We start from the raw sequence: 25135 nt of genomic DNA, 5'->3' as shown, positions 1-25135 counted from the left end.
GGGGTTGCAAAGTGCCACTGGGTCCTGCTGAATTCAAACAGGATGTCCCATGCGCCAAGAAAGGTCCACTCCCAACAGAATGCCCATGCTTACCAGGAAAGGAGAAGCACCAAGTATTTGGTCTTGAAATGGCCCTTATTCTTTCACTCCTCCAGAAAGAAAAGGGTGGAAGCCCAGGTTCCTGTAACCCAGTTGCCTTCTCTGTGTTCTCACAGGAAGACTCCTGGCTTTAAACCAAGCATCTTATTGTTAGAATTAATCTACCCAGTTTTCAGCTGTAAAAATCCATAACTCATGAAACAAATGATCTGGATCCAGTAAACAGCAACATAAAATATTCTTACAGTAGGTGAGATTGTGATTAAGAGGGAGATCAATCTCTGGATTCCCACACTTTTGATTCTGATTACTTCTCCCACCTCCATGTACACCTAAGCAGAAGTGAGCAGCATTCATTCCTGCTTATCCTAGGAGATGCACACGTTACGTGATGATGATCCTTCCCCTTCCCTGGACACTCGTGTGAGTTAAGTGCTTGATTGAAGAGGGGAGTCTCACCTATTGTGCTGATGGCATTACCACATCCCTAGGCTTCCATTCCAGGACCTACAATGAGGGCCCCTCTCCCAACCCCATGGAAACATAAAATGGTCTGCTTAATCACTAGTATCAGAAAGTGTAATAAATAGCAAGTGTTGATACACACAGAGTAAACTGAGGTTTGGTAAAGCAAGGATTTGAACCTGATTCCAGAACTTGTGCACTGAAGCCCTAAGCTCACCCTTTGTAGTTGAAGGGCAAGGATAGCATCTATGATAGTTAGATAGTAATTTCTATAGCCCCAGAAAAGTATCAGTGATTATTAATGACATACGGCCATCTGACAAGGAACAGGTGGCATCAGATGAACCCGAGTGTCCAGGGCTCACTCAGCAGCACTGTCCCCTGCCTGTGCCACGTCAGCAGATTGTTTAACCTTTGTCCCTATTGCCTCACCTGGAGTCCAGAGAGCATCACCTGCTTTCCCAGCTGGTGGTGTGCTGGGCCCAGCTTATACCAACTTGGGAATCTACATTTAGTGATGTCAGTGATTCAATGAATCCAAGTTAAGTGACTTGGTAGCTTAAAATCAGCCTTAGTGGAGGTATTTATACCACAGAGATTGGCAAATGCTACAAACTGTGGCCCTTTTAAAGTTATTACTCCAGAGAGACAATTGTTAGATATTAGTACACCACTGACAATGACTCCGGAGAAGGCGATGACACCCCACTCCAGCACTCTTGCCTGGAAAATCCCATGGACGGAGGAACCTGGTGGGCTGCAGTCCACGGGGTCGCTAAGAGTCGGACATGACTGAGCGACTTCACCTTCACTTTTCACTTTCATGCACTGGAGAAGGAAATGGCAACCCACTCCAGTGTTCTTGCCTGGAGAATCCCAAGGACAGGGGAGCCTGGTGGGCTTCCGTCTGTGGGGTCACACAGAGTCGGACATGACTGAGGCGGCTTAGCAGCAGCAGCAGCAGACCATGACTCAGAGGTACACTATGAATTATCATACTTCTAAAGGTAAATAAAGGCACAGTGGGCACCCTAAAAAGCTTCCATAAATATAATCATACCTAAGTCTTCAGTAAATCTTTTGTCCCCATCATTCTGCATTTGGGACGACCTCTAAAGATTTAACCATTATGATTTCATATGTCACTATAAACATACAATTTTATTTTGTGTATTGTTTTTGTTATGAAAGCAGATATGCTCCTGTAACAGGCTAATGTTTCTGAATGCAGGTACAGACATGCGGGCCATAAAGTGTGTATATCAATATTGTCAAATAGGAATATAAAATATAATTCAAGCCACATATGTAATTTAACTAATTCTCAATAGTTAAATTATTTTAAATGGGGGATAGTAGTTTTAATATTTTATTCAACAGTCTAAAAATATGATTTTAACATGTAATCAACATAACCATTATTGAAATATTTTGTATTCTTTTGTACCAAACCTTCAAAGTCCATATATATTTTACACTTAGAGTACATCTCAATTTAGATGCTAACTTTTTATCTGAAATATACTTGATCTGTACTTAAATCTTATAAAATGTACTGTTAAAAAAGGTTTACATACCCAACATGTTCTGAATATATACTTAATATTTAATTGAAATATTTAATCAAAATTAAGTATAACTAAGCTTATTTAATTCTTCACTTGTGTTAGCCACATTTGAAATATTCAGTGGTTGACTGGTAGTAACTAAATTAGCACAAGTGTTAATACCCACCATATATGCTCTACATTTTTTTAATAAAAATGGAGACCTACTATATATACCACTTCCAAAGGATTTTTCCTCCCACACCTTATCTGTTTAAATTACTTTCCCATCTTGTATTCCCTACCAGATCCCTGAAGGGAGAAATTTCAGCAAGAGTAGTTATATCAATAATGTCTGTGCATTTTTTCTCCCTCACTGATAGGAAGGAGATAAATTGACCTAAGGCATTTTGTGTCTGACAGATTTTCAAATGACCATCACCAAAAAGTAGATAATAACAAGAATTCTAGGTGCAAACTGTTCAAATAAATGCCTGAAGCTAATTAGAATAGATATTTCAAATACCGTTTTGGATGAACCTCTTCCTTTTTCAGTGCTGAGTTCTTAGAAAAGCTTCACCAGAAATCAATGAGATTCAGTTTTGCAATACTTCATTAGTAATCAACACTAGCATCAGAAAGTACACATTTATTAGGTTATCTACCTGGAGTCTTGGTTTTGCAATATAAACAATTCTGCTTCTGTTGGGGTTTTTTTTAATCAACCCTCACTTTTTCCAGGGCCTCCCTGGTGGCTCAGATGGTAAAGAGTCTGCCTGTAGTGCGGGAGATCCAGGTTCGATCCCTGGGTTGGGAAGATCCCCTGGAGAAAGAAATGGCAACCCACTCCAGTATTCTTGCCTGCAAAATTCCATGGGCAGAGGAGCCTGACAGGCTGCAGTCCATGCAGTCGCAAAGAGTTGGACACGACTGAGCCACTTCACTTTCTTTCTTTCACTTCTTGCAGAGCAGAATCACTAGATCAGTAAAACAGAAATTTGGGGAAACATTTCTGCCCAATTCAAGCCACTCTTTTGATAGTCTTCCTAACTTGGCTGTGACAGGACTACAAGCTCCCAAGTCTGTTATTTTACTCCTCCCATTTATTAAAATGTTAACATCATACTTCTAAGGATGCTTTTTGACTGTTTTCCTTTTAAATACATGATGCAAATCAGAGGATGTTGGTGGTTTTGTGTAGTGGTTCATTATATCTCTGGTAAATTACTAACCAGATATGAGGACATTTTTTCCTCTATGGCTCTATAGCTTTTTTATTGTTACTTTTAATAAAGATGACATGGGGATTCTTTGCAAAGTAGTCTTATCTTCACTTTAAATTGACGGGCTGCTCATCATTTCTGTGTGGATATCTCTGAAATCCAATAGTAATTTCTCAATGATTTTGATTGCTTTTATATTTTCTATTATGCCTTGAATAATGCTAGCAGGTACTGGTGATTCAACAAATACTTGCTAATTTTAAGTGAAAGGGAGTTGAACCAATGGCTTCCTTTGCCTGGAGTTGGTTATAACATATTGGGAAAAAATATTGTATTTAATCTCCATCTCTTCTTGTGTGTTTATGGACTGTTTTATAGCCAAGGAACAAAACTGTATCATTGGCCGCACTGTGATTTGGAGGCCTCCTCTGCTAGGCAGTTTACAGAATTAAAACTCATGCCAGCTGGATCACAGGGCTTTTCAACTGGCTCTCCCTCGAGGAAGGGGGAACAGGCAAAATGCCTCAGGTGCATTGAGCTCCAAATAAATGGTGTGAGTTCCCTGATGCAAGAATAGCAGCTCCTTCTTCCCCCACCCCAGTGGAAATCATGCCTTGTGGCTATAGCCAAAGAATGCATAAATATCATTAGAAATGTAGAGAAGGATTTTCCCTAGGAAAATATTGCAAACTTAAAAAACCCTATAGACGAAGGTACAGTTTAATAGATGCTTCTGAACAAGGCCTGCCTCTAGTTAGATTATTATATTAGGAAAGGGAAATAAAGGATTTACTCCTGCTCACATCTGGCGCATCACTGATAGATTAAAGTACCAAACTTTGTGTTTTGGCACTCTCTCCTCTTCCAGTGACATTTTATCTCCTCCAGGACCTAATGAAAGAGAATCCTCTCATCTAGAAGCTGCCATGCAGAGCTCTGCATGGTTGAAGGGGGACGCTTACAGATGAATCATCCCAGGCCAACTAACACTCTGTTCATGTGAAGGCATTAGAGAGAGTTCACTAGGGGACTGCGAAGGAGGGGAGAGCACAGGGGACCGCTTTTGCAGTCATCCCCACTGAGCCAGCAACAGTGGAAGGGGAGCATTAGTCTCTAGGGAAACACTTAGCCCTTCCTGGAATCCAGCCACATCGCTTTATCTTCTTCTCTGCTCCCACCCCTTGTTAGAGCCCTAGAGTTGAGGGGTCCCTATGCTCTGCTGTCTATGACAGTGAACGCCTCTATGTGGGAGGATGGCTGTTCTAAATAACCTCCTTTTCTGCTGTGTGAGTGTGCCAACAAGTTTCTCGTTCATTTTGCTTTGTGGATTCCAATTTGTTTCGTGAGATAGAATGTGGCCTGTTGGAGATGGATTTGGCTCCTAAAGGAATTGTGATCATCAGTTCCTTACTTGGGGGAAGTGAAGTTCATTTGTAGGCAGCAGCTTTCAAAAGTTTTGGGGATGGGTGGAGGCCAACTATATTTCATTTGAAGCAAAATTCACTTGTCTCTAGCATCTGACAAGACTCTTTGAGAAGCGTGGAGAGGTGACTTGCAAACCAGGGAAGCATCCTTCTGAGAAATGCAAACCTGCTCTTATCCTTGTTCAGTTGCGGGGCGTACAGTGCTGCCTCAGAATGGGATTCACTGTTAGGAGCAAGAGAGCAAGTGCCAGGGGAGGCTTCTTTACCTGACGCAGCGTGGTAAGGCGCGGTGAGTGAACCTAGCACTAGGTAGAGTCCAGTTCCCCAAAGCTTTTCTTCCTTAAAAAGACTTTTGAAATAAAATTTTAAAGGAAGTACCCAGCTATCAAGAGGGTAACATTTTCAACCTATAACATGTTTGTTTTTAGCCTCTTTATGTGTTCCCATAAGATATTATGGGAAAACCCAAACGAACTTCTTGGCCAAACTAACATTTCTGCTGGAGACCTCAAATTATGACTATAATGGCCTCTTCATCTGGGAGTAAAGGATCTTGGGAGAGAGGCTCAGTGAAAGTAGATGTGGATGACGCAAAGCCATTAGCCCAGAGCCTTCCAGGTTAAGAATTTAAAACACAGGTGTCATAATGACCCCAACTCACATTAGTGTGAACTCTCACTGTTGGTAAAGTGTGTTCCTCTATGATGTCACACTCAATCCTATGAATGACCCTTGGGGCACTGTATGAGAGCTGTTCTCATGCATGTGGGAACACGAGAGAGATTCTGTTCACCTAGAGATGTTTTCTTAGAATTTTTTTAAGAACATAAAAAAAATGATACAGAATTTTTTAAATGTTGTATCATCCACTGTCTAGAAATGAAAATGTAGAGCATCAGATGTTTGATACCTATTCAGAATTACATAGCCATTACCTGGCTCAAAGCCTTCCATTACCCATGAAAACAATCATCTGTGTTCATCATTTCAGTTTGATTAGGGGTAATAGGAGGACTAAGTCCAATAAAGGCACTGATGGAGCTCCCAGTATGATGATCAGATCTGCCTGAATAACTTGTAAAGAGCTACAATTTTATGGAAATATTGCAGCTAAGATTTAAAGTAGTTGGCATTAGTCGTCAGATGTAGCAACAGCTCTCCAAAAGGGCAGTCTGCCGAGTTCATTTTAAGCCAGCCTAAACTTGTCTCTTTAGAGATCAAGGAGATGGACATCTGGTTTATTTATTACAAAGAAACTTCATTTCCTCCAGGTAAAGTGTGTGCTGGCTGAGGCATGTTGACCTGTTCCCCCATTCATCACACTGAAGGGTCCAAGGTGTGGCCAAGCTTGGGATTCCAAATGGCTAGCCCGCAAACTGACCCTTCCTAGAATCTGAGGTGCTCACATTCCTGGGCTTTTCAGAGGCCTCATTCCTTCTGCAACTAAAACCCACAAGGACACCAGGTGTCCCAGGGGAGGCCACCTAGGAAGCACTGGTGTTTTTTTCCTTTCCACTTCCCACCTCTCTGCAGCCTTCTAGTTAAGCCTCCTTCCTATGGCTCACTAGCAGTGTTTTGAGTGTTCATTGAGCTCTTTTGTTCACTGGGAGACACGTTGGAGAAGTTTTACTATGCCTGAAATGGGTTGTTTTGTTTTTCCTTTTTCGGCCTGTCCAGCCCAAGGTCCCTTGCTTAGCGATACAGCTGAGGAGTTCCTATTTGCAGGTCAAATTAAAGTGAATCATGCTGGCGCTGTCATGAAAGCAACGTGTGGGGGTCATTTGTTGTGAGGTCATTCTATGGCTGTTGGCAAGAATGTGGAAATCTAGTGTCCATGTTCTTTCTCAAGGCGAGCACCCACTGGAAGTAGAATGTATTACACCCTGGTGTTTGTTCTCATGAAAAGTGTGGCAACTTGAGACTGTAGGGCAGCGAAAGACTTAGGAAGATTCCTTCTAGAGCTGATGTGCATGTCAATTCATTCCTGATTCAGCCAGTATTTGAACAATTTTTGATGAACATGGTCTGCTTTTAATTGCTTAGCTTAATTTTGTTTTTCTTTGTATGATTGCAGGTCCTACAGGTATGGATCTCTGGAAGCTGCTGTTGACCTTGGCAGTGGCAGGCTCCAGTGATGCTTTTTCTGGGAGTGAAGGTGAGTTCTGCTTTTCCATCCCCGTTTGCAATATTTTGAAACCACACTGAACTTTACCTGTGAAATCTAAGTTCTTTGGGTGAGGTAATTAAAAGAGGTAAGTTTTAAGTAGTGGTAAATAGAAAACCTGTGGTAGGTTTAAAATTGCAAACTAGGAGGACATCTCTGGGGATGTTTTAGGAGGAACACAGTAGTCAGCTTTGACAGCTGCTGCTTCTTCATCAAAAATAAATGCTGCAAATCATGCTGAGGACATTTCTGGTGAAGGCATGCCAGGTCTCTTGGTCTCAGGCTCTGGGAGAAAGATTGAAATTGCACTGAAGGGTTATTCACCAACTGATCACTCAGCTCATCTGTGACTAGCGTTACCAAAGCCTGTTTCCAGAGCTCAGATTTAAGGCCTCTTAATCATATTCTCTGAGAGTGGAAATTTCAGATTTCAAATAAAGTTCACCTCTCACTCACTGGATGGTGACCATTTGGCTAAGTTAGAAGGAAGAAACAGCTGAAGTAGTTGAATGATGTGCTCAGATGTCACTAATTTCCTTGGCCATCTCTGTAATTCTCCCTTCTTCTTTATACTCTGTTCCTATTGGAAAAGTTGTCATATATTCAAACTTAGGACTCAAACAGTAATAACTGGAATAGGCGAGTAATGAAAGGGAATGAAAAGGATTTTTCTGTCCTGAAAGAAAACCGTGCTTATAACAAAGTGGGAGACTTTTTAAAATATCATCTTGAATACTTGATACTTTTTTCTTGCCTGAGCTTCAACAAAGGAAAGGATCATGTTTCTCCTATTCTGTGATTCTACAGTCACTTGTGGCTTTAAGAGCAGCCAGCTCCCCTACTTCCCAGGCAACTCATGTTGGAAAACACAGTTTAGCAACAGAAGTAGTGCCTTAAAATGTCCTCCCTGACCTTCGAGCCAAAAATAAATCCCTAGTAGTGAGCTGCAGAGGGCAACCAGAGTAACTAAGAAAACAAGAAGGGTAAAATGTTATTTTATCTCCTAAAACAATTTTAAAATATTTATAGAAAAGAAGTCACAATTGTTTGAAATATTTTGGGGTCTCTCTGGTGTTATAATGTCAACATTATGCAAGTCGAACATGGAGGGAATCACAGCCTCCATGTCAGCAGCTTTTCCCATGGCTGGTTTTAGACCCTGGTTCTGAGCCAAAGATTTACAGCTGAGATCCTGTGCCATTCCAAAGTCATGGTGGTTTAATCTCTACTTTCTTCATTAAGATGACTTTCACTCTACAAGGCTAGGCTTGAGGAATTTAAAAGACTTGTGAAATGAAAAGTATGGCAAAGGAACTCTAAAGAAAATGTATGCCTGACTAAAAGACTAGAACTCAAATTACATTTTTGACCTAGAGAGTCTGCAAAGAGCATATATTTCAACTGCTTTGACATTTTAGTAAACCTTTAACTTCGTGGAGGAAGCAAAACAGTTAGTTGGTTTTATGTTTGCTTTTTATTTTGTTGCTTTTTGATAGTTTTTTGTTTGTGGGGAGCACAGAATAAGAAAATGCAATAGTTTATAGTAAATACAAATTGTATATTCAACAGTACTTACAGTTAAACAGTAGTTGCACATACCAAGTAATTTAGCAAAGGGAAAAAAAAGCTGTTACTCTTTTTTTCTTAGTAGGCTAACCAAAATTCCTCTGGAATATGTGGCTACTCCAGAATTCTTAGCTTAAAATGGCCTGAGGATTGTTAAGGACAGGGTATGTTGTTTATATAAGAAGATGCAGATGAGCATGTTTGAACATGAGCAAGTGTGAGAGAGAGAGAGAGAGAGAGAGAGAGAGAGTGTGTGCGTGCGTGCGTGCGTGTGTGTGTGTGTGTGTGTGTGTGTGTGTGTGATGCTTGCCAGTTCTGGCCATTTATCTGATGGGTTCAGCCAGAGTGATCTCCTGACATGACATGAATTGAATCTCAGATGATCTTCATGGGCTACGTGTTTTGTTTTTTTTTTCCTTGCGAGATCCAGATTGTACCCAGATCACTTTATTTTCTTTCCCATTGTATAAGGCAGACTAAAAATGTAAGAGAGGACTTTTGGGGAAAAAAAGATGTTTCTCTAGTTTCACCAGCCATTCACTGAATCTAGTTTGGTCAGTGGAAGAGGTGGTGCTGCTGAGCAAGCGATCTGGGAAGCATCACCTAGAGAAGAGCTGCCCAGAGGCTGGTAGAAGATGGCAGACTTGCATGCCCAGGGAAGGTTGGCACCTGAAGCCTTGAGCAAGGTTTTTCTTGCTTGGGCAGATGAGCAATTAAAAATACACTGGCCCTGAGAGAATTTTTTTATTAAGTCTAATTGGCCTATCGGAAATTTAATGAGAACTAAGCGCTGAACAGTGCCACCATTGTATTAGCTACAGTGTATTAGTGTATTAGCTACAGCTGCTTTCTGTCTTTCATCCTTAATACATGATTGACTAGGGGTTTTGCAGGAACTAACGCCTGTGCTAGTGATGTGTTATATAAGTGAATATTGACACACTCCGGTCAATAATGTTAGGGTAACAAAAGTTATATTAATAGGTCTCTGATCCATTAGCTGTTAATATTAGTCTTTATATCTGATCTTCAAGGCAGTATACCTACTCTTAGGAAGAATTTCTTTTTTTTCCTGGATGTAGTTTATTTAAATTTTTAAATCAAAATATGGGTACAGCATAGTGACTTGGTATTTTCATAGATTATATTCCATTTAAAGTTATTGTAAATTTACAGCTGTAACTTCCAACTGTGCAATGTATTCTTGTGGCTTATCTATTTTATATATAGTAGTTTATACCTCTTAATCCCATACTGCTATGTTGCCCCTCTTCTCTCCACTCTCTCTACTGTTCACTACTAGTTCTCTCTGTGAGTCTGTTTCTATTTTGCTATATACATTTATTTGTTTTATTCTTTAGATTTCACAAATAAGTGATATGATAGAGTATTTGTCTTTCTCTAACTTTTTTTTCAGTAAGCATAATACCCTCCATGGCCATCCACATTATTGCAAATGGTAGAATTCCATTCTTTTTATGGCTGAATAATATTCCATTGTTTATTAACACTTATATACATCTTGTTTTATCCACTTGTTGATAGATACTTGGGTTGCTTCCATGTCTTGGCTATTGTAAATAGTGCTGCTATGAACATGAGGGTGCCTGTGTCTTTTCAAATAAGTGTTTCATTTTTTCCAGATGTATACCCAGGAATGGAGTTGATGGATCACATGGTCCTTCTATTGTTAGTGTTTTGAAGACGTGCCATACTGTGCCATAGTGGCTGCCCCAATTTACATTCCCACCAGCTATGTAAGAGGGTTCTCAGGGAGAATTTCTTATTCCAAAATCAGAAATGAGCAACAGTGCCCCATTTTCAGAGGGCTTCACAGGGTTGAACTGTCAACTGGTTGCCTTAAAACTGCGGCTCCTGTGATAATGATTTTAATGAGAAATATGCATAAAGATGTTATGGATACAAACATACTTCTGAGGAGCACCTGTTATATGTTGTTGTACCTCTACTCTTTCTGTTGGTCCCCAGCTGACCTCAGCAACCTCAGGTGAGAGCAGGCAAGCCCTGCCCTGAAGAAGTTCAGTCTAGCTGGGATGTGAAGAACCTGTAGGTATTAATGAGAGACTACAGCTTTAAGGTCTAGAGTGTGTGATGAATACAGATGACCAAGATGTTCTGGAAAAGAATAAATCAAGGTGGCTGGAGTAGTTTAATTCAACAAATTCAGTGTATGGAGCAGAGCTTCTCATTTTTAAAGATTGAACTCAGGGCTATGAGGAAAATAGTGATTCTTCCTTCAAGGAATTTATCATGACTTAAGAGATCAAGAATATCCACAGAGAATGACTGTATGAGGTGGTTATGTACGGAAACAGTGGCCTGAACTACTGTCTTTAAGGGGAGTGAAGAGAGGAGAGCCATGTCAAGCTGTGGTGAAGTAAAGGAGACTTCACAGAGGATGTTAGTGTTATTTCAGCAGAAATGAGAATACTGGGTTAAGATTTGAAAGGCTGAGAAGAGCAGGCGTGGCTGCAGAAGTAGCATGTATAGTGATGGAACAACAGAAAAGAAGTGCTCAGGTGTAGATATGCGACAGACGTGGAGAGCAAGTCATCTGGTCATTGTGTTTGCATTGCACGCAGGGCACTGTGGTAGGCAGTGAGTGGTTCTAGTTGACACACACAGCATCCGCATGTTTTTTCAGCACTTCCTTTGTGGAAGACGTATAATTAACTTGGTCAGAGTGTACACTATGTGAATGCTGTGTTTGTAATTATTCCCTTCCTATGTAAACTTAGGTTGATGAATTCAAGATAAATTATAGAAGGTCTAGAGATAGCAAAAGCTTCATGGAAAAGGCAAGGCTTATTGGGCCAGGAAGATGGGTAGTATTTGGAGAGGCTTATACCATATCTGGAGAAGGCAGTGGCACCCCACTCCAGTACTCTTGCCTGGAAAATCCCATGGATGGAGGAACCTGGTAGGCTGCAGTCCATGGGGTTGCTAGGAGTCAGACACGACTGAGCAACTTCACTTTCACTTTTCACTTTCATGCATTGGAGAAGGAAATGGCAACCCACTCCAGTGTTCCTGCCTGGAGAATCCCAGCAATGGGGGAGCCTGGTGGGCTGCCGTCTCTGGGGTCGCACAGAGTCAGACACGACTGAAGCGACTTAGCAGCAGCAGCAGCAGCAGCATACCATATCCAGCAAGTCATAGTTCTTAAATTCTGGCCAGGTAAAAGTGTTCATGGTGATGCATTTTGTGTGTGTGTGTGTGTCTGTGTGTGTAGAATTTATATATAGCATATATAGGGAATTCCCTGATGGTTCAGTGGTTAGGATTCGGCACTTTACTTCTGGGGCCAATCCCTAGTAGGGGAGCTAAAATCCCATAAGTCGTGCAACTTGGCCAAAACATACATATATATGTGTACGTATATATACATACATATATACATGTGTGCATGTGTGTGTAGGGCATGGTTTGCAGACAAAGCACATCGTTAGTATCTTATCACTCTAAATATCATTCCATTAGATAACTTACACTAGGAGTGAGATGCCATGTCCCAAAGGAACCAAGATCCCTCAAATAATGTTTTCTATCTTTGGACATTTTTCATAAACTTATACAAACATATACAGCACTTTTGTGAAAGAAAAGACAGCTCTGATCTAATTGCTGACAATAGGAAATAATGACCCAATGGCAAGAACATTATTTAAAAAGAAAAATAAACCTTTCTCTTTCATGCCTGCTTGCAGGCAAAGCCCCACGGAGCCCTGGGAGCTTCAGGTCATGCAGGATGTATTTCACCCATGTATTGGAGTCACGGCTGTAGTTGGTAAACAGTAAAAGGTGTACCTGTTAAAAGTGTTTTCAAGAAGGAGTAGTTCAAGGCTTTCCTTGAGTTCACCCTAGAAGTTAGCGAGAAGGCCTCGGAGCGTGAGATTCCTGCTGTCTTTACTTCAACAGACGAGAAGTCTTAGTCCCTTCCGGTGCTGTGGGCGTCAGCAGCCCTCTGTCACCTGGTCCTCTTGGTGTATCACAGATGGCTAAGCCGCTGGAGTTCAGGTCCTAGCAGGCCAGGTGATGGAGCTTCCAGTCTCGTCTACCTGGGTGATGCCAGTGGGAGATATGCAGAGACCTTTGTGGGTGATGAGGTCTTTCAGCAAGTTTTATTTGAATATAAATTTGAATTTACCTATCTGCCTTTAAGGAACTCATGGACTATAGAAGCCAGACAAGTAAACTTAATTTAACTGTGGTCCTCTGAGGTTATTAAAGGGATTTTTTAAATATATATGATTTTACTTGACTGTGCCAGGTATTAGTTGTGGCATTAGGGATTTTCAGTCTTCATTGTGGCATGCGGTATCTTTAAATGCTGCATGCAAACTCTTAGTTACAACACGTGGGATCTAGTTCCCTCACCAGGGATCGAACCCAGACCCCCTGTGTTGAGAACATGGAGTTTTAGCCACTCAACCACCAGGAAAGTCCCTGAAGAGTTTTAAGCAGGGTAACACTACTGTTAGATTGTCATTTTGGAAACAGTGACAGTGTTTGTAGTAGTAGATTGAAAGTTGCAATGGCTGTAGTAGATTAAAAGTGAATTGGAGAGAGATGAGTGTGGGGGAAGGTGGTTGCAATAGGTTAAGAGAGATGATGCAAAGGTGCCAGTGGTAGTCAAAAAGAACAAATGGATGGGTTACAGACAGATGCTGAGGAGCGCTTGGAGTCCAGTTGTGTGTGGGTTTTTGACTCCAGGAACTGGCAGAGCTTTCTTACTCCACCCATTTCAAAGTTTCTGCATCCTGAGATCATGTTACCAGCATCAGCAGTGACTCACTTGTCACAGAGTGAAGCCCTGGAGTACAGCTCAGCCTATAAGCAGTGGAGTGGTACTTGCCCGGCACAGCTCTGTGTTGGGGGAAACACTGAGACTGATGACAACAGAGTATCTAAGCAAGCTTTCTGTTGTACCATTAACCAGCACCCCTCCTGCCTGTGCCCAGCCCGGGTCCCACAGCCGCCTACTCCCCCTCTGTGGTGTGTCTGTGGTATTGCTTGGCCACTGAGCCCTGAGGGTCCATAGCAGGAACAAAGGCCTGAGCTCCTGACTCCATGTTGTCTCTGCACATTCATGACTCAGTCCCAAGACCTTGACATATCCCCAGATATTTGATCACCCCTAGAGTCTGCACTTATCTCATGAAATGCAATAAAATACACTCAGGATGAGTCAAGGGCAGCACAGCTATGCACTGAGCAGAAGCTGGGAGGTCGATGAGGCTTCCACAGTAGCTACGTGACTCACCCCTGTGAAGCAGCTGGCCATGTGGGTGATGAGGTTTGTACCCTAGCTGCTGCTGCTGCTAAGTCACTTCAGTTGTGTCTGACTCCGTAGATGGCAGCCCACCAGGCTCCCCTGTCCCTGGGATTCTCCAGGCAAGAACGCTGGAGTGGCTTGCCATTTTCCTTCTCCAATGCATGAAAGTGAAAGTGAAGTCAGTCATGTCCGACCCTCAGCGACCCCACCAGGCTCCTCCATCCATGGTATTTTCCAGGCAAAAGTACTGGAGTGGAGTGCCATTGCCTTCTCCATGTACCCTAGCTAGTTAGTGTTAAAAGGACTGAGACCACCCAAGAGTAGTCTAAACCTTGAACATTCAGGTCCCACACGCCAGTGTTGGACTATACGTCCAGTCTTCCTCTTTAGATGCCAACATTACAGGACAAGAGCTTCTATGCACAATGTTGACAAACCACTTTGGTTCAGTAGCCCACACTCAGGCTCCTGTTATGTGGGGTCAGGAATGCGGTGGACAAAATGTGTTTGCTGATGATGCTGGCCACCAGCTCCCGTTCATCCACACACCTGGTTTCCTGCCTTGAGCAGAGGCTCACCTAAGTTTAAGTGTGCAGAAGTCCACACTGGCTTGGACTGGCCTAGCCAGGCTCTCTCTGGCTGATGTCACCTGTCATAGCTAGGGGCCCAGGTCTCTCCATCACCCAGGTTTCCCTAGGAAACCCTCTTAGGAAGATCCTGTGGGGGCTGGTTTTCTTCTCACCCTGATTTTAAGTTATTGTGTTACTTTCTCGGAGTTGGTTTAGTTCAAAGCCTTAACCTTAAACTCTGTGATAAAGAATTCTAGGCATTTCAGAGCCATCCACAAAGACATCTTTGGGGCCCACCCCATGCTCCTTGGAACTGCCTGCTTATCCATAGTCATGTATGTCTATAACTTGGTCATTAGGCAGAGTCACCAGCAGCCACAGACCAAGGACCACCCTCGGCTTTCCCAAGCAGCAGGCACTGTGGTCCCATTTTGGCTCTTCAAGAAATTCTCACATGCTGTCAACAGGGTCATCCCTCAAACCCAGAACACAGCTCCTTCCTCATCTGTAGCTAGCAGCATCAAGGCGGCAATGACGTGTGGCATAAACACTGTCTGAAATCCAAGGCAGCCAGTCATACAGAGAGGATTCCACGGGTGCCCCGTCTGACCAGCACTGTGCAGGCCAGGAGGCCCCAGAGCCTGGAGTGCTTCTTCAAACCTCAGCTGGAAATCAGTTTTCTCTGGTCTGTATTCCTCAAATCTGTCCAAAAATGAATCTGCTGTAATTTGTCAGATACATCTATCAGGAATCTCTGTTTCTATATGTGAAACAACTCACCAGCCTTAGGCTTTAACCTTAACTAATTACAGTGTCGGTGTTATATCTCCACAGGAAGGTTGCAGGTATTAGAGCATGGAGGAGTGTGTCCACACAGAGGGAATGTTTCAGCATCTTGTTCATTGTTTTTAGAAACTTTACCAAGACACAGGACAGAGGGATGGGCTTCTAGAAGGGCAGTCAGTGGCAGAGGATCAGGGGGTGGGAGAGATAACATTTGTTGCTTGTCTCTCTTCTAAATGTATCTTCCCCTGGTGGCTCAGATGGTAAAGAATCTGCCTGCAATGTGGGAGACCTGGGTTCAATCACTGGGTCAGGAAGATCCCCTGGAAAAGGGAATGGCAACCCACTCCAGTGTTCTTACCTGGAGAATTCCAGGAACAGAGGAGCCTGGTGGGCTACAGTCCGTGGGGTTGCAAAGAGTCAGACATGACTGAGTGACTAACACTTTCACTTTTCACTTCTAAATGAAGTCGTCATGACATCTGTGTTTTAAGTTGTGTGTCACATTCTGGATTGAGCTTGAAATATATACAATTTGTTTTCAAAAGATTACAAAATGACCACTGCAAACTCTACAATAAATAGTTACAGGTTAAAACTTAGTAGACCTAAAGATTCATGAAGAGTGTTTTGTTCACTCCTGTTTCCCCATCCTGTAGCATTCTGAGACATGGAGTAGATCTTCATTTTCCTTTTTTTTTTGATCTTCATTTTCTTTAAGGAAATCAGCTTCTAAATCCTGACCTGGGACTTCCCCAGTCATTGTCCACAGTTGTCACTAATGCTCTGTTATGCCCAGCCCTCACCAGGGCAGAGGCTGGATCTGGACCCCTTTTCAGTAGGAAGGGTCTGGAAATAGCTGTGCAGCTGTAGAAACTGTTCTCCAGAAAGCCTCAAGCCTCCCTGTGCCTGACACAAAGCCCTGATTTGTGGGCGGCAGAATCATTTTCGTGTTCTGTACTTCAGATGCCTCTAGAGTCAGAACTTTGCCCAACCCACCAATGCCTGGGCATCTGATGCCATGTCTAAGTCTTGCCAACCTTTTCCAAGGTGACTGAACTCTGTACCCCATATACCAACCACTGGCCAACATCCTTCATTGAACAGACCAGTCACCCAGCACCTACCCCTGAGCCGCCTTTATCTGCGCCCAGCCTCCCTGATTAAATCGCCTCAAATATTGACAGAGAGATGTCATGAGGGTTTCAGATTCCAGATCCAAGTTGTCTCTGACCCTTTGGACATTGAGCTTTTGATTATGAAAGACCCTGATGAGCGATCTCATGGAGAGCTGATCAGTTTTCCCTGCCTTATCCATGGCATATCAGGTTTTTCCAGTTTTCCAGTGAGAGCTCATCTGAAAGTATGAAACTCTCAAAATTGTCAGTCATTTTGATAAAAACCCTAAGTCTTCATCCCTGAATAGGAAAACAAAATTTATATTTTTTAATCTTTTAGTTGTTGTCCACTCGCTCAGTCATGTCTGACTCTTTGTGACCCCTTGGACTACAGCACACCAGGCTTCCCTGTCCTTCACCATCTCCTGGAACTTGCTCAAACTCATGTCCATTGAGTCAGTGATGCCATCCAGCCATCTTATCCTCTGTTGTCCCCTTCTCGTGCTTTCTATCTTTCCCAGCCTCGGGGTCTTTTCCAATGAGTCGGCTCTTCACATCAGATGCATAGTATTGGAGCTTTAGCATCAGTCCTTCCAATGAATATTCAGAGTTGATTTCCTTTAGGATTCACTGGTTTGATCTCCTTGCAGTCCAAGGGACTCTCAGTCTTATCCAACACCACAGTTTGAAAGCATCAATTCTTTAGTGCTCAGCCTTCTTTATGGTCCAACTCTCACATCCATACATGACTACTGGATAAAATGTAGCCTTGACTAGATAGACCTTTGTCAGCAGAGTAATAAAATCTTGCAAATTTGTGGAAGGATTTGAAATAATGTTCAGAATATCTGACTTGTGGACAGTCATGTGTTACCACGTATTGGCATGGCCAAAAAGTTGATTCAGGGTTTTCCATATGATCTTATAGGAAAACCCGAATGAGCTTCTTGCCCAACCCAATGTTAATAGATTCACATTAGTGGAAATTGAATTAGTGATGTTTACCTTGTCTTTGTTTGTTGTTGTTGAGTTGTGTCCGACTCTTTTGTGACTGCATAAACTATAGCCCGTCAGGCTCCTCTGTCCATGGGATTTCCCAGGCAAGAATCCTGGTGGCTTCCCCCAAACTGAGAGCTCATTTTCTAGGAAAGGACCTTTTGGCTGCCTAACATTCAGGATCTTCCTTTCTCCTCCACTGCCCAACCAGTGGCCCAGCTATTTCCTTGATTGAAGCAAGAAGTACTTGCCTTATATGTATGGCTGAGTCCCTTTGCTGTTCACCTGAAACTACCTCAACACTGTTAATTGGCTATACCCCAATCCAAAATGTTTTCAGTATTAAAATAAAAAATTAAAGAAGCTCCATGCTTTTTCTAACAGTAACTAACAGTGAATGAATGTGTTGTGAACAGAGGGCAGTCAGGAACTGGGGGAACCAGTCAAAGAGCCTTGCCCTGTGTCAGGGCACAGTTGGGCCAGACAAGGTTCTGGGGTAGAGAATGCAGTGAAGTGTTGAGGTGCTGTGCTTAGACAGCCCAGGCTGAGTTTACAAACGGGTCTGTGACTATGCCTGACTTCCCATGTTAGCCGTGCCAGCACCATAGTCTTTGGATGTTTGCTCTGAATTTCATAGGCATGGTTGACTAGCTCTCTCTCCCTTTGTGGCTATCACTAAACCTGACTTCCTGGAAAGCTCCTATCGAGGAATAGAAGTTAACTAGATTAACTCCTGTGCATTCCCTGGCCATATATACATGTCAAACTTGCGTTTATATAGCCATGATGGTTGTGAGAGGCGAAAATGTGGCTACTCCCTAGGGTGACCTGTCTTGTCTTGTCTCTGTGGATGAATACTGAAAACCTATATTTTTAAGTCTTGAAATCTTACTTTAAGGAAAAAATAGAAGACTATTAAAGGCAAAAGAATATGTAGCACTTTCATTAACATGAAATGTATCTAAAGTGAAACTATTTCCTAACCATCAAATTTGGAGAGAGTGGTGATTTCTCCACCACCCTCCACCATGGTGGTTGAGAGTAGGCTGCTGTAAACCCAAAGTCAGAAGCCTTTGACAGAGGGGAGAGTCGACAGATGCCTTAAAGCAGAAGGTAGAAGGAAAAGACTGAGATTCTAGGCTGATGTGAGGAGACTGCGTCGGTCGCTGAGCCCTCGGTTGGCATTCAGTAAATACCATGTAGACGGATGACTGATTTCTGCATTAGCTGCTAGGAGCCCAGTTTGATCTGCATTTGCTTTGTTTATACACGATGTCCCTCCTGTTCTGTGATATTGCCCTTGGCTATCACAGGAGACAGCAGCAATCACCAGAGGCCTAGACCCTCAGAGGGGAAAGGGGGCTTGTGGAAGAACTCCCGCGGGGAAGGGAGAAAGGCTGGTCAGATGGCCTTGGCCGGTACTTGGAGAATGTACAGAGATGCTTAGGGAGTAGGACCAGTAGGCAAGTCTCTGCACCAGCTTCTGATTCCTGCTTCTGTCTTCTCTGCCACTGTCAGGAGAAGCAGTCTAGATTAGGGATTTTAGAGCACTGATCTCCAACTTTGTGAGAACTGGGTTTGAATCCCAGTTCTGTCACTTATGAGTGGTGTGATATTGTTTAGTTTGAGTTCCCCAGAAGCCAGATGCTGAAACAAGGGTTTAAATGAAAGTGGATTGTTAGAAAAATATTCTAGGGGAAAACTGAAAAAGAGTAGGGAAATGAGACAAGGGAAAGGCTAAAAAAAAAAAAAAAGAAGCAAGAATTCAATATCCAGTGCTACCCCACAGTGGTAGGGTGAATGATGGGGTGATATCTGGCCTAGTCTCCTCTAAAATAGAGTTTCAGGTTGTCCAGAACAGCCCTCAGTTGGTGGTTAAGGACTGACCGTGGGATGACCAGGAGAGGTCATCAAATCCTAGAGGATCCCAGCTCTTCCAGCGCAGGTCCAGATGCCTGGTGTTGAGCGTGAAGGCACAGAAGGAATTCATGGGTACAGATATGGATATGGGCTCTGCATCAGCAGAGCACTGACAACATGTTCTGCAAAGGCTTTTATAGTTGCTTATACTCTCTAAGCCTCAGTTTTCTCATATGTTGAATGGGAGGAAAAGAACTTGTTTAAAACCATCAAGGAAGTAACAATCGTGAAAAAAAGTACCTGCTGAGATGACACAGGAAAAGCCCCCAAGTATTCAAGAACTGGTAACTCTTATCAACCTCAGGTTGAGTAACTACAAACCCTGAGGCCTTAAATAAACATTCAAACTAAACAGACATGAAGAACTTGAATTATAATAATATATGCCTAAAAGGAGCAATTCAGTTACACAAGGAAGTTTTGGAAGCTAATTTTAACAATGAATCCAGAAAACTGTCTAGAAGAAGATTCTAATGTTAAAGGTGCTTTCAACAATAGAACTAAGACCTGATGGTATAAACTTTTAGGGGATTGGACACTGTTCTATAGTTATAGTTTGAACAATAAATGCTCAGAGGACAAGTTTGATCAAATCTTAGTTCTCTGGTTCTTGTACTTTAAATAAAATTGAATCTGATCAATCCAGCAAGTGGGTCTGGAGTGAGTTGATGCTAATATGGGGAGTGGTGCTGGGTGAGTCAACTGACTTCAGTGAACATTCTCTGAGCATTTGCATATGGCAAATCCAAGGCCAAGAGGAGTGAGGCCCACCCAGTTTCCCAAGTTGGTCACTGGGTGGACTGGGGATATGAAGAGAGTAAATTAAAACCAGTTCACTGTGATAATAACTGAAGCATTTTAGTGGACCTAGTTTGAAGTACTTCATACTTGTAACCTTGGTTAATCCCTCCCAGCAATAATAAGAGATAAGTTCCATTATTACCTGCATGAGGTAAGGACACCAACAATAATTATGTAACTAACTTACATAACTGGTGAAGGCCAAAGTAGGAGTCCAACCCAAGCAGTCTGACCCCGTAGTGCACAATAAATTGCATTACACGTGTCTTAGGATCCCCACGGTGCTTACCAAACTGTAGTACTCCCCTCTGCAGAGATTTCAGCTGAAGTCCAGAAGCTGCATGTGTTTTACTTGCTCAGCCTAGGTCAAGAACCATAGTCATATTATTGCAAAGAGACAAGAGGCAATTACTTGAGCTCCTGTAAATTCTCTAGGTTTCAGATTCATTCGGTTTAATGTAGCACTTTGACTTTGTATGCTCCTTGTTACTTCACATATAAATATCCCATGTACTTATATATGAGACTTATGATGAGGCATGGGCTGCTGCTGCTGCTGCTAAGTCGCTTCAGTCGTGTCTGACTCTGTGCAACCCCACAGACGGCAGGCCACCAGGCTCCCCCATCCCTGGGATTCTCCAGGCAAGAACACTGGAGTGGGTTGCCATTTCCTTCTCCAATGCAGGAAAGTGAAAAGTGAAAGTGAAGTCGCTCGGTCGTGTCCGACTCCTAGCAACCTCATGGACTGCATAGCCCACCAGGCTCCTCCATCCATGGGATTTGCCAGGCAAGAGTACTGGAGTGGGTTGCCACTGCCTTCTCCGTATGGGCAATTTTCCTCAAATCAAATGGGCATCTCTTCCTGAGGCTAACTCAGTAGCCAAGTTTGTGGAGACAGAAGCCTACCGCTTCTTTTGAAAAAAATCATTCATAGGTACCTACTGGGCCACTGAACAATACTGTGTGATACTGTGCAGCCCTGATATCTACAAGGCTCTCCTGATGTTGTTCTGAGGACGTGCAAGAACTGTCTTATGAAATCAACCCTGGGTTTTGTCTTCTTATCATTCCTGGATTCTCCATGAATGCAGAAGCCGTCAAAGTAAAGGAAAGCTATCTCCCCTCTCTACTAATATGCCTAGAGAATTATACCACACTCACTCTATACCATGTACTTTTTGCCTATTTCTAAGTCTATACCTCCTTAGCAAAACTTTCCTCATTTTCACAGGATTAACATTCCCTATTTTGTACCTTGGACTTGTGTTGGGTGTAACATTGTTCCTACACCATTTTTCTTTTTGGGAGGAGGTAGAGGTGGAGACAAAAAATACTTGTTAATTTATTGAAAATCAGAGACAATGATAAAACAATGCTTATATTTCTCTTATCTTGTATTTCTCTCTATCCTCCCAAGAGTCCTACTTTCTCACAACATTTGCATCAGAAGTGTTTCTAAATGAGTCTGTTAATATTTTAAAATATATTTTCTAATTGGAGGATAATTGCTTTACAATGCTATGTTAGTTGGAGAAGGCAATGGCACCCCACTCCAGTGCTCTTGCCTGGAAAATCCCATGGACGGAGGAGCCTGGTGGGCTGCAGTCCATGGGGTCACTAAGAGTCGGACACAGCTGAGCAACTTCCCTTTCACTCTTCACTTTCATGCATTGGAGAAGGAAATGACAACCCACTCCAGTGTTCTTGCCTGGAGAATCCCAGGGACGGGGGAGCCTGGTGGGCTGCCGTCTGTGGGGTCGCACAGAGTCGGACACGACTGAAGCGACCTAGCAGCAGCAGCTATGCTAGCTTCTGCTGAGCACTGAGCTGGGCTCTGTGTGTCATCTAGCAGCTTCCCACTGGCTGGCTGTTTTACACATGGTAGTGTATATATGCCAATGCTACTCTCTCAATTCGTCCCACCCTCTCCTCCCAATATGCCCACAAGTCTGTCCTCTACATCTGCATCTCTGTTCCTCCCTGCAAATAGATTTATCAGCACCATTTTTCTAATAAGATTTGTCCATACAAATCAGTGGAAGAGAAACCAAATTTATGAGAACAAGAATCTTCCACTCATTGAATATATTCCACCAGGCTCCTCCATCCATGGGATTTTCCAGGCGAGAGGTACTAGAGTGGTAAAGAATCTGCCTGAAATGCAGGAGACATGAGTTCAGTCCCTGGGTTGGGAAGATCCCCTGGAGAATGCCATCGACAGAGGAGTGCATGGGGCCTCAAGAGTGGGACACGGCTTAGTGACAAAACCACCACTAACACCAATCTCAAAGTCTGGGTGGTTTTGTCACTAAGTCGTGTCCCACTCTTGAGATCTTCCCAACCCAGGGACAGAGGAGCCTGGTAAGCCACAGTCCATGGGGTCGCAAAGAGTTGGACATGACTGAGCGACTTCTCTTTCTTTCTGAGCCACCAGGGAAGCCCCTTAGAGTTGGTGGTTGGTCAATGTTTATTTCCTGTTATACCATTAGGTAGGATCACTAATGGCAAGAAAGACATTACAGATTTGTTTTTAAACAATTTCTTAATACAGTTTTCTTTTCTGACATTATGACCCTTTATCCTAAAAGAGTAACACAAAAAGAAATTTCAATGAGTGGAGGATTCTTGTTCTCATAAATTCTTGTTCTCAAAATTTTTACCATCTGAGCTACCAGGGACTAGCAAGTTAATTACACCTTTTACCCTTGAGAAAATTATACATGACTGGGGGGGTGGGGTGAGCAGGAACTCATAGTACTGCAGTGATAAGAGAAATATAAAGAGGGGCCTAGAAGTCCCTTTTGTTTATTACAACTGAATATCTTTCTACAACTTACAAAAATGATTCCCAAATTTCATGGGCATAGTGAAAGAACACATTTGGATCTTTTCTATCTCCAGAAGGATCATGCATGTTCTAGTGAATATCAATCCCAACAACACAGACATGCAGAGAGCAGAGAGAACAAAGACATCTTAGGAATCTTCTTATCCACTGATTTTCTTCCTTTTAAAAATTTGATGAACTATTCATTCATACACAATCATACCTGGAAACTTACTGTGTAGAAATCAAAATTAAGACGTGAAGCTATATTTGAGTTAAGAGTGGGGCACCAGAGTGCCTTGGCAGTTCAGCGCTGCTCTCCAAGACCTTAACCCCAGACCTGTATGACTCAGGAACCCATTCTACGTTGGGATAATTTCAATAGACATAGAGTACTTTCTAGAAAAGCGATCTAATTGTCCTTGTTCTTCCCCTCTTGAAGGAAACAAAGAAGAGATTAGCCTTTACTAAACACCTAACTTTTACCAGTAACTGTTCTAAGTACTTAACATGCCAGCTCACCTAACTTTCATGGATGACTTTCTGAGCAAGGTATCATTACCTCTATTTCAAGATGAGAAATGAACAAGCTGAGAAATTGAATAACTCAGTCACAGAGTTGAAACTGACACAACTAAAATTTTTACATGCATACGTTTGGTTCCCAAAGTCTACATTTTTGGTATGTTATTTTTCCATGCTTTCTAAACAGAATTGTGACCTCTAGCTACTAGATGGTACCCTCTACTCTCAGCTGTAAGAACCAGAACATTTCCAGACATTGCTAAGTGTTCCCTGGGATGGGGCTGAGGGGCAGAGGAAGTGGTGGAGGTGGGAAATGACTCAAAGCTGAGAACCACTGCCCTAGATCAGGAGCTTGCATGTTGGCCTGACAGTGCTCAGGACTGTTGCAGGGGTCAGATTAGACAAAGCATGTTTATAGACTTTTAAAGGGAAACAAAAAAGTGTGTGTGTGTGTAGTTACAATGCAGCCCTTATCTTTTCACTGGTTCATTTGTTCCTCCAAGACTTGAGCCAGGTGAAGGACACTTTTAAATAATAAATAAACTTTGAGAACCTTAAAGATTTGCCAAATAAACAAAGGACTTGGAAGAAAGAGAACAATCCTAGAAGACATCCCCAAATGAATATACATAATATGCACAAAATGCTGTGGGAACCCCAAGGAAGGAAGGGCTGCCTTTGACCAAAACCATAGAGAACCAGTTGGACTGCATAGTCCAAGCTCTGTGATAACACCATTCAACTAATTGTGACTAATGCTTCTTTATACAATGACATATATTCATGCAGTTTTGCCAGGAGTATTTAAAGTGCATGCTGAAAATGGTCAGCACTGTTAAGGTGTTAATCATTTTTTAGGGCACACTTAAAGTAGTATGAACTCTGAATGAGCAACTTAATTGAAGTTGGACACCTCTTATTTTTTCCTTTTTTCATACCTGCTCCAATGATGGCAAACAATCAAACAACAACAACAAAAAATAAAGACAAACCCTCCAATCCAGATTTCATTATGTAGATTTCCTTCCTATATTCCTTCCACAAATACAGGAAGCTCAGTCTTGAGTATATTCTTCAGATGAACCTCAATTAATTCTTTTTTTTTTTAATTTTTATTTTTGCTTTATTTTACTTTACAATACTGTATTGGTTTTGCCATACATTGACATGAATCCACCACGGGTGTACATGCGTTCCCAAACATGAACCCCCCTCCCACCTCCCTCCCCATAACATCTCTCTGGGTCATCCCCGTGCACCAGCCCCAAGCATTACGAGGTCTGTTGATTCAAGAAGAACCGTTCCTAGAATCACGAATACCTGTTTTAAGCTCTAGATCTGACATTGTATATTTAAGTAGAAATAATTCTGAGTTAGTACCATAGAGACGGGGCTGACCATTATGAAAGTACCAGAATTTCCAAACTTTGTTCCAAAGTGTTCTACATTAAATATTCATTAACAAGGAAGCTCCATATAAAAAAACTGCCTTGTCTGATGAAGCCACATTTACCTTAAAGTATTTCCCCCCTTTCAGCCTGCCTGCAATTTTTGCTATTGCTTGTTGCAGAGGTCCACGCAGGTTGACTAGAGCCTGAGTTGCTAGCTTGAGCCTGAACTGCCCTAATGATGCTGAGTCGCATTTGTTTTGGAAGATCACTCTTAAAGCCTGCTGCTCATGCTTGTTTATGGGGAATGCAACAACTTCAGCATCAGCTAACAAATCCCTTTGCGTGCACAGCCACATCTGAGTGCTTCCGACAAATGCTTCCTGTCACTTCTCCTTCTACAGCTTTGAAAATTAGAGCCTGG

General features: G+C 42.5%; 1 protein-coding gene across 6 annotated transcripts in view; it reads left to right on the top strand.

Annotated features, from left to right (window-relative positions):
* Window positions 1-25135, top strand: part of GHR (growth hormone receptor) — a 296871-nt gene that overhangs the window by 125756 nt on the left and 145980 nt on the right. For 3 of the 6 annotated variants that reach the window (XM_018065463.1, XM_018065464.1, XM_013972756.2), the window contains exon 2: window positions 6833-6913. In XM_018065463.1, coding sequence (XP_017920952.1) covers window positions 6844-6913 — 70 coding nt within the window. In that variant the 5' untranslated portion in view covers window positions 6833-6843. 6 annotated transcript variants of the gene reach the window in all.

This window comes from Capra hircus, chromosome 20 (genome assembly GCF_001704415.2).
Source record: "Capra hircus breed San Clemente chromosome 20, ASM170441v1, whole genome shotgun sequence".
NCBI classification, from domain to species: Eukaryota; Metazoa; Chordata; class Mammalia; order Artiodactyla; family Bovidae; genus Capra; species Capra hircus.
Note: the sequence above shows the minus strand (reverse complement) of the source record. Positions and strands in the feature narration are given on the sequence as shown.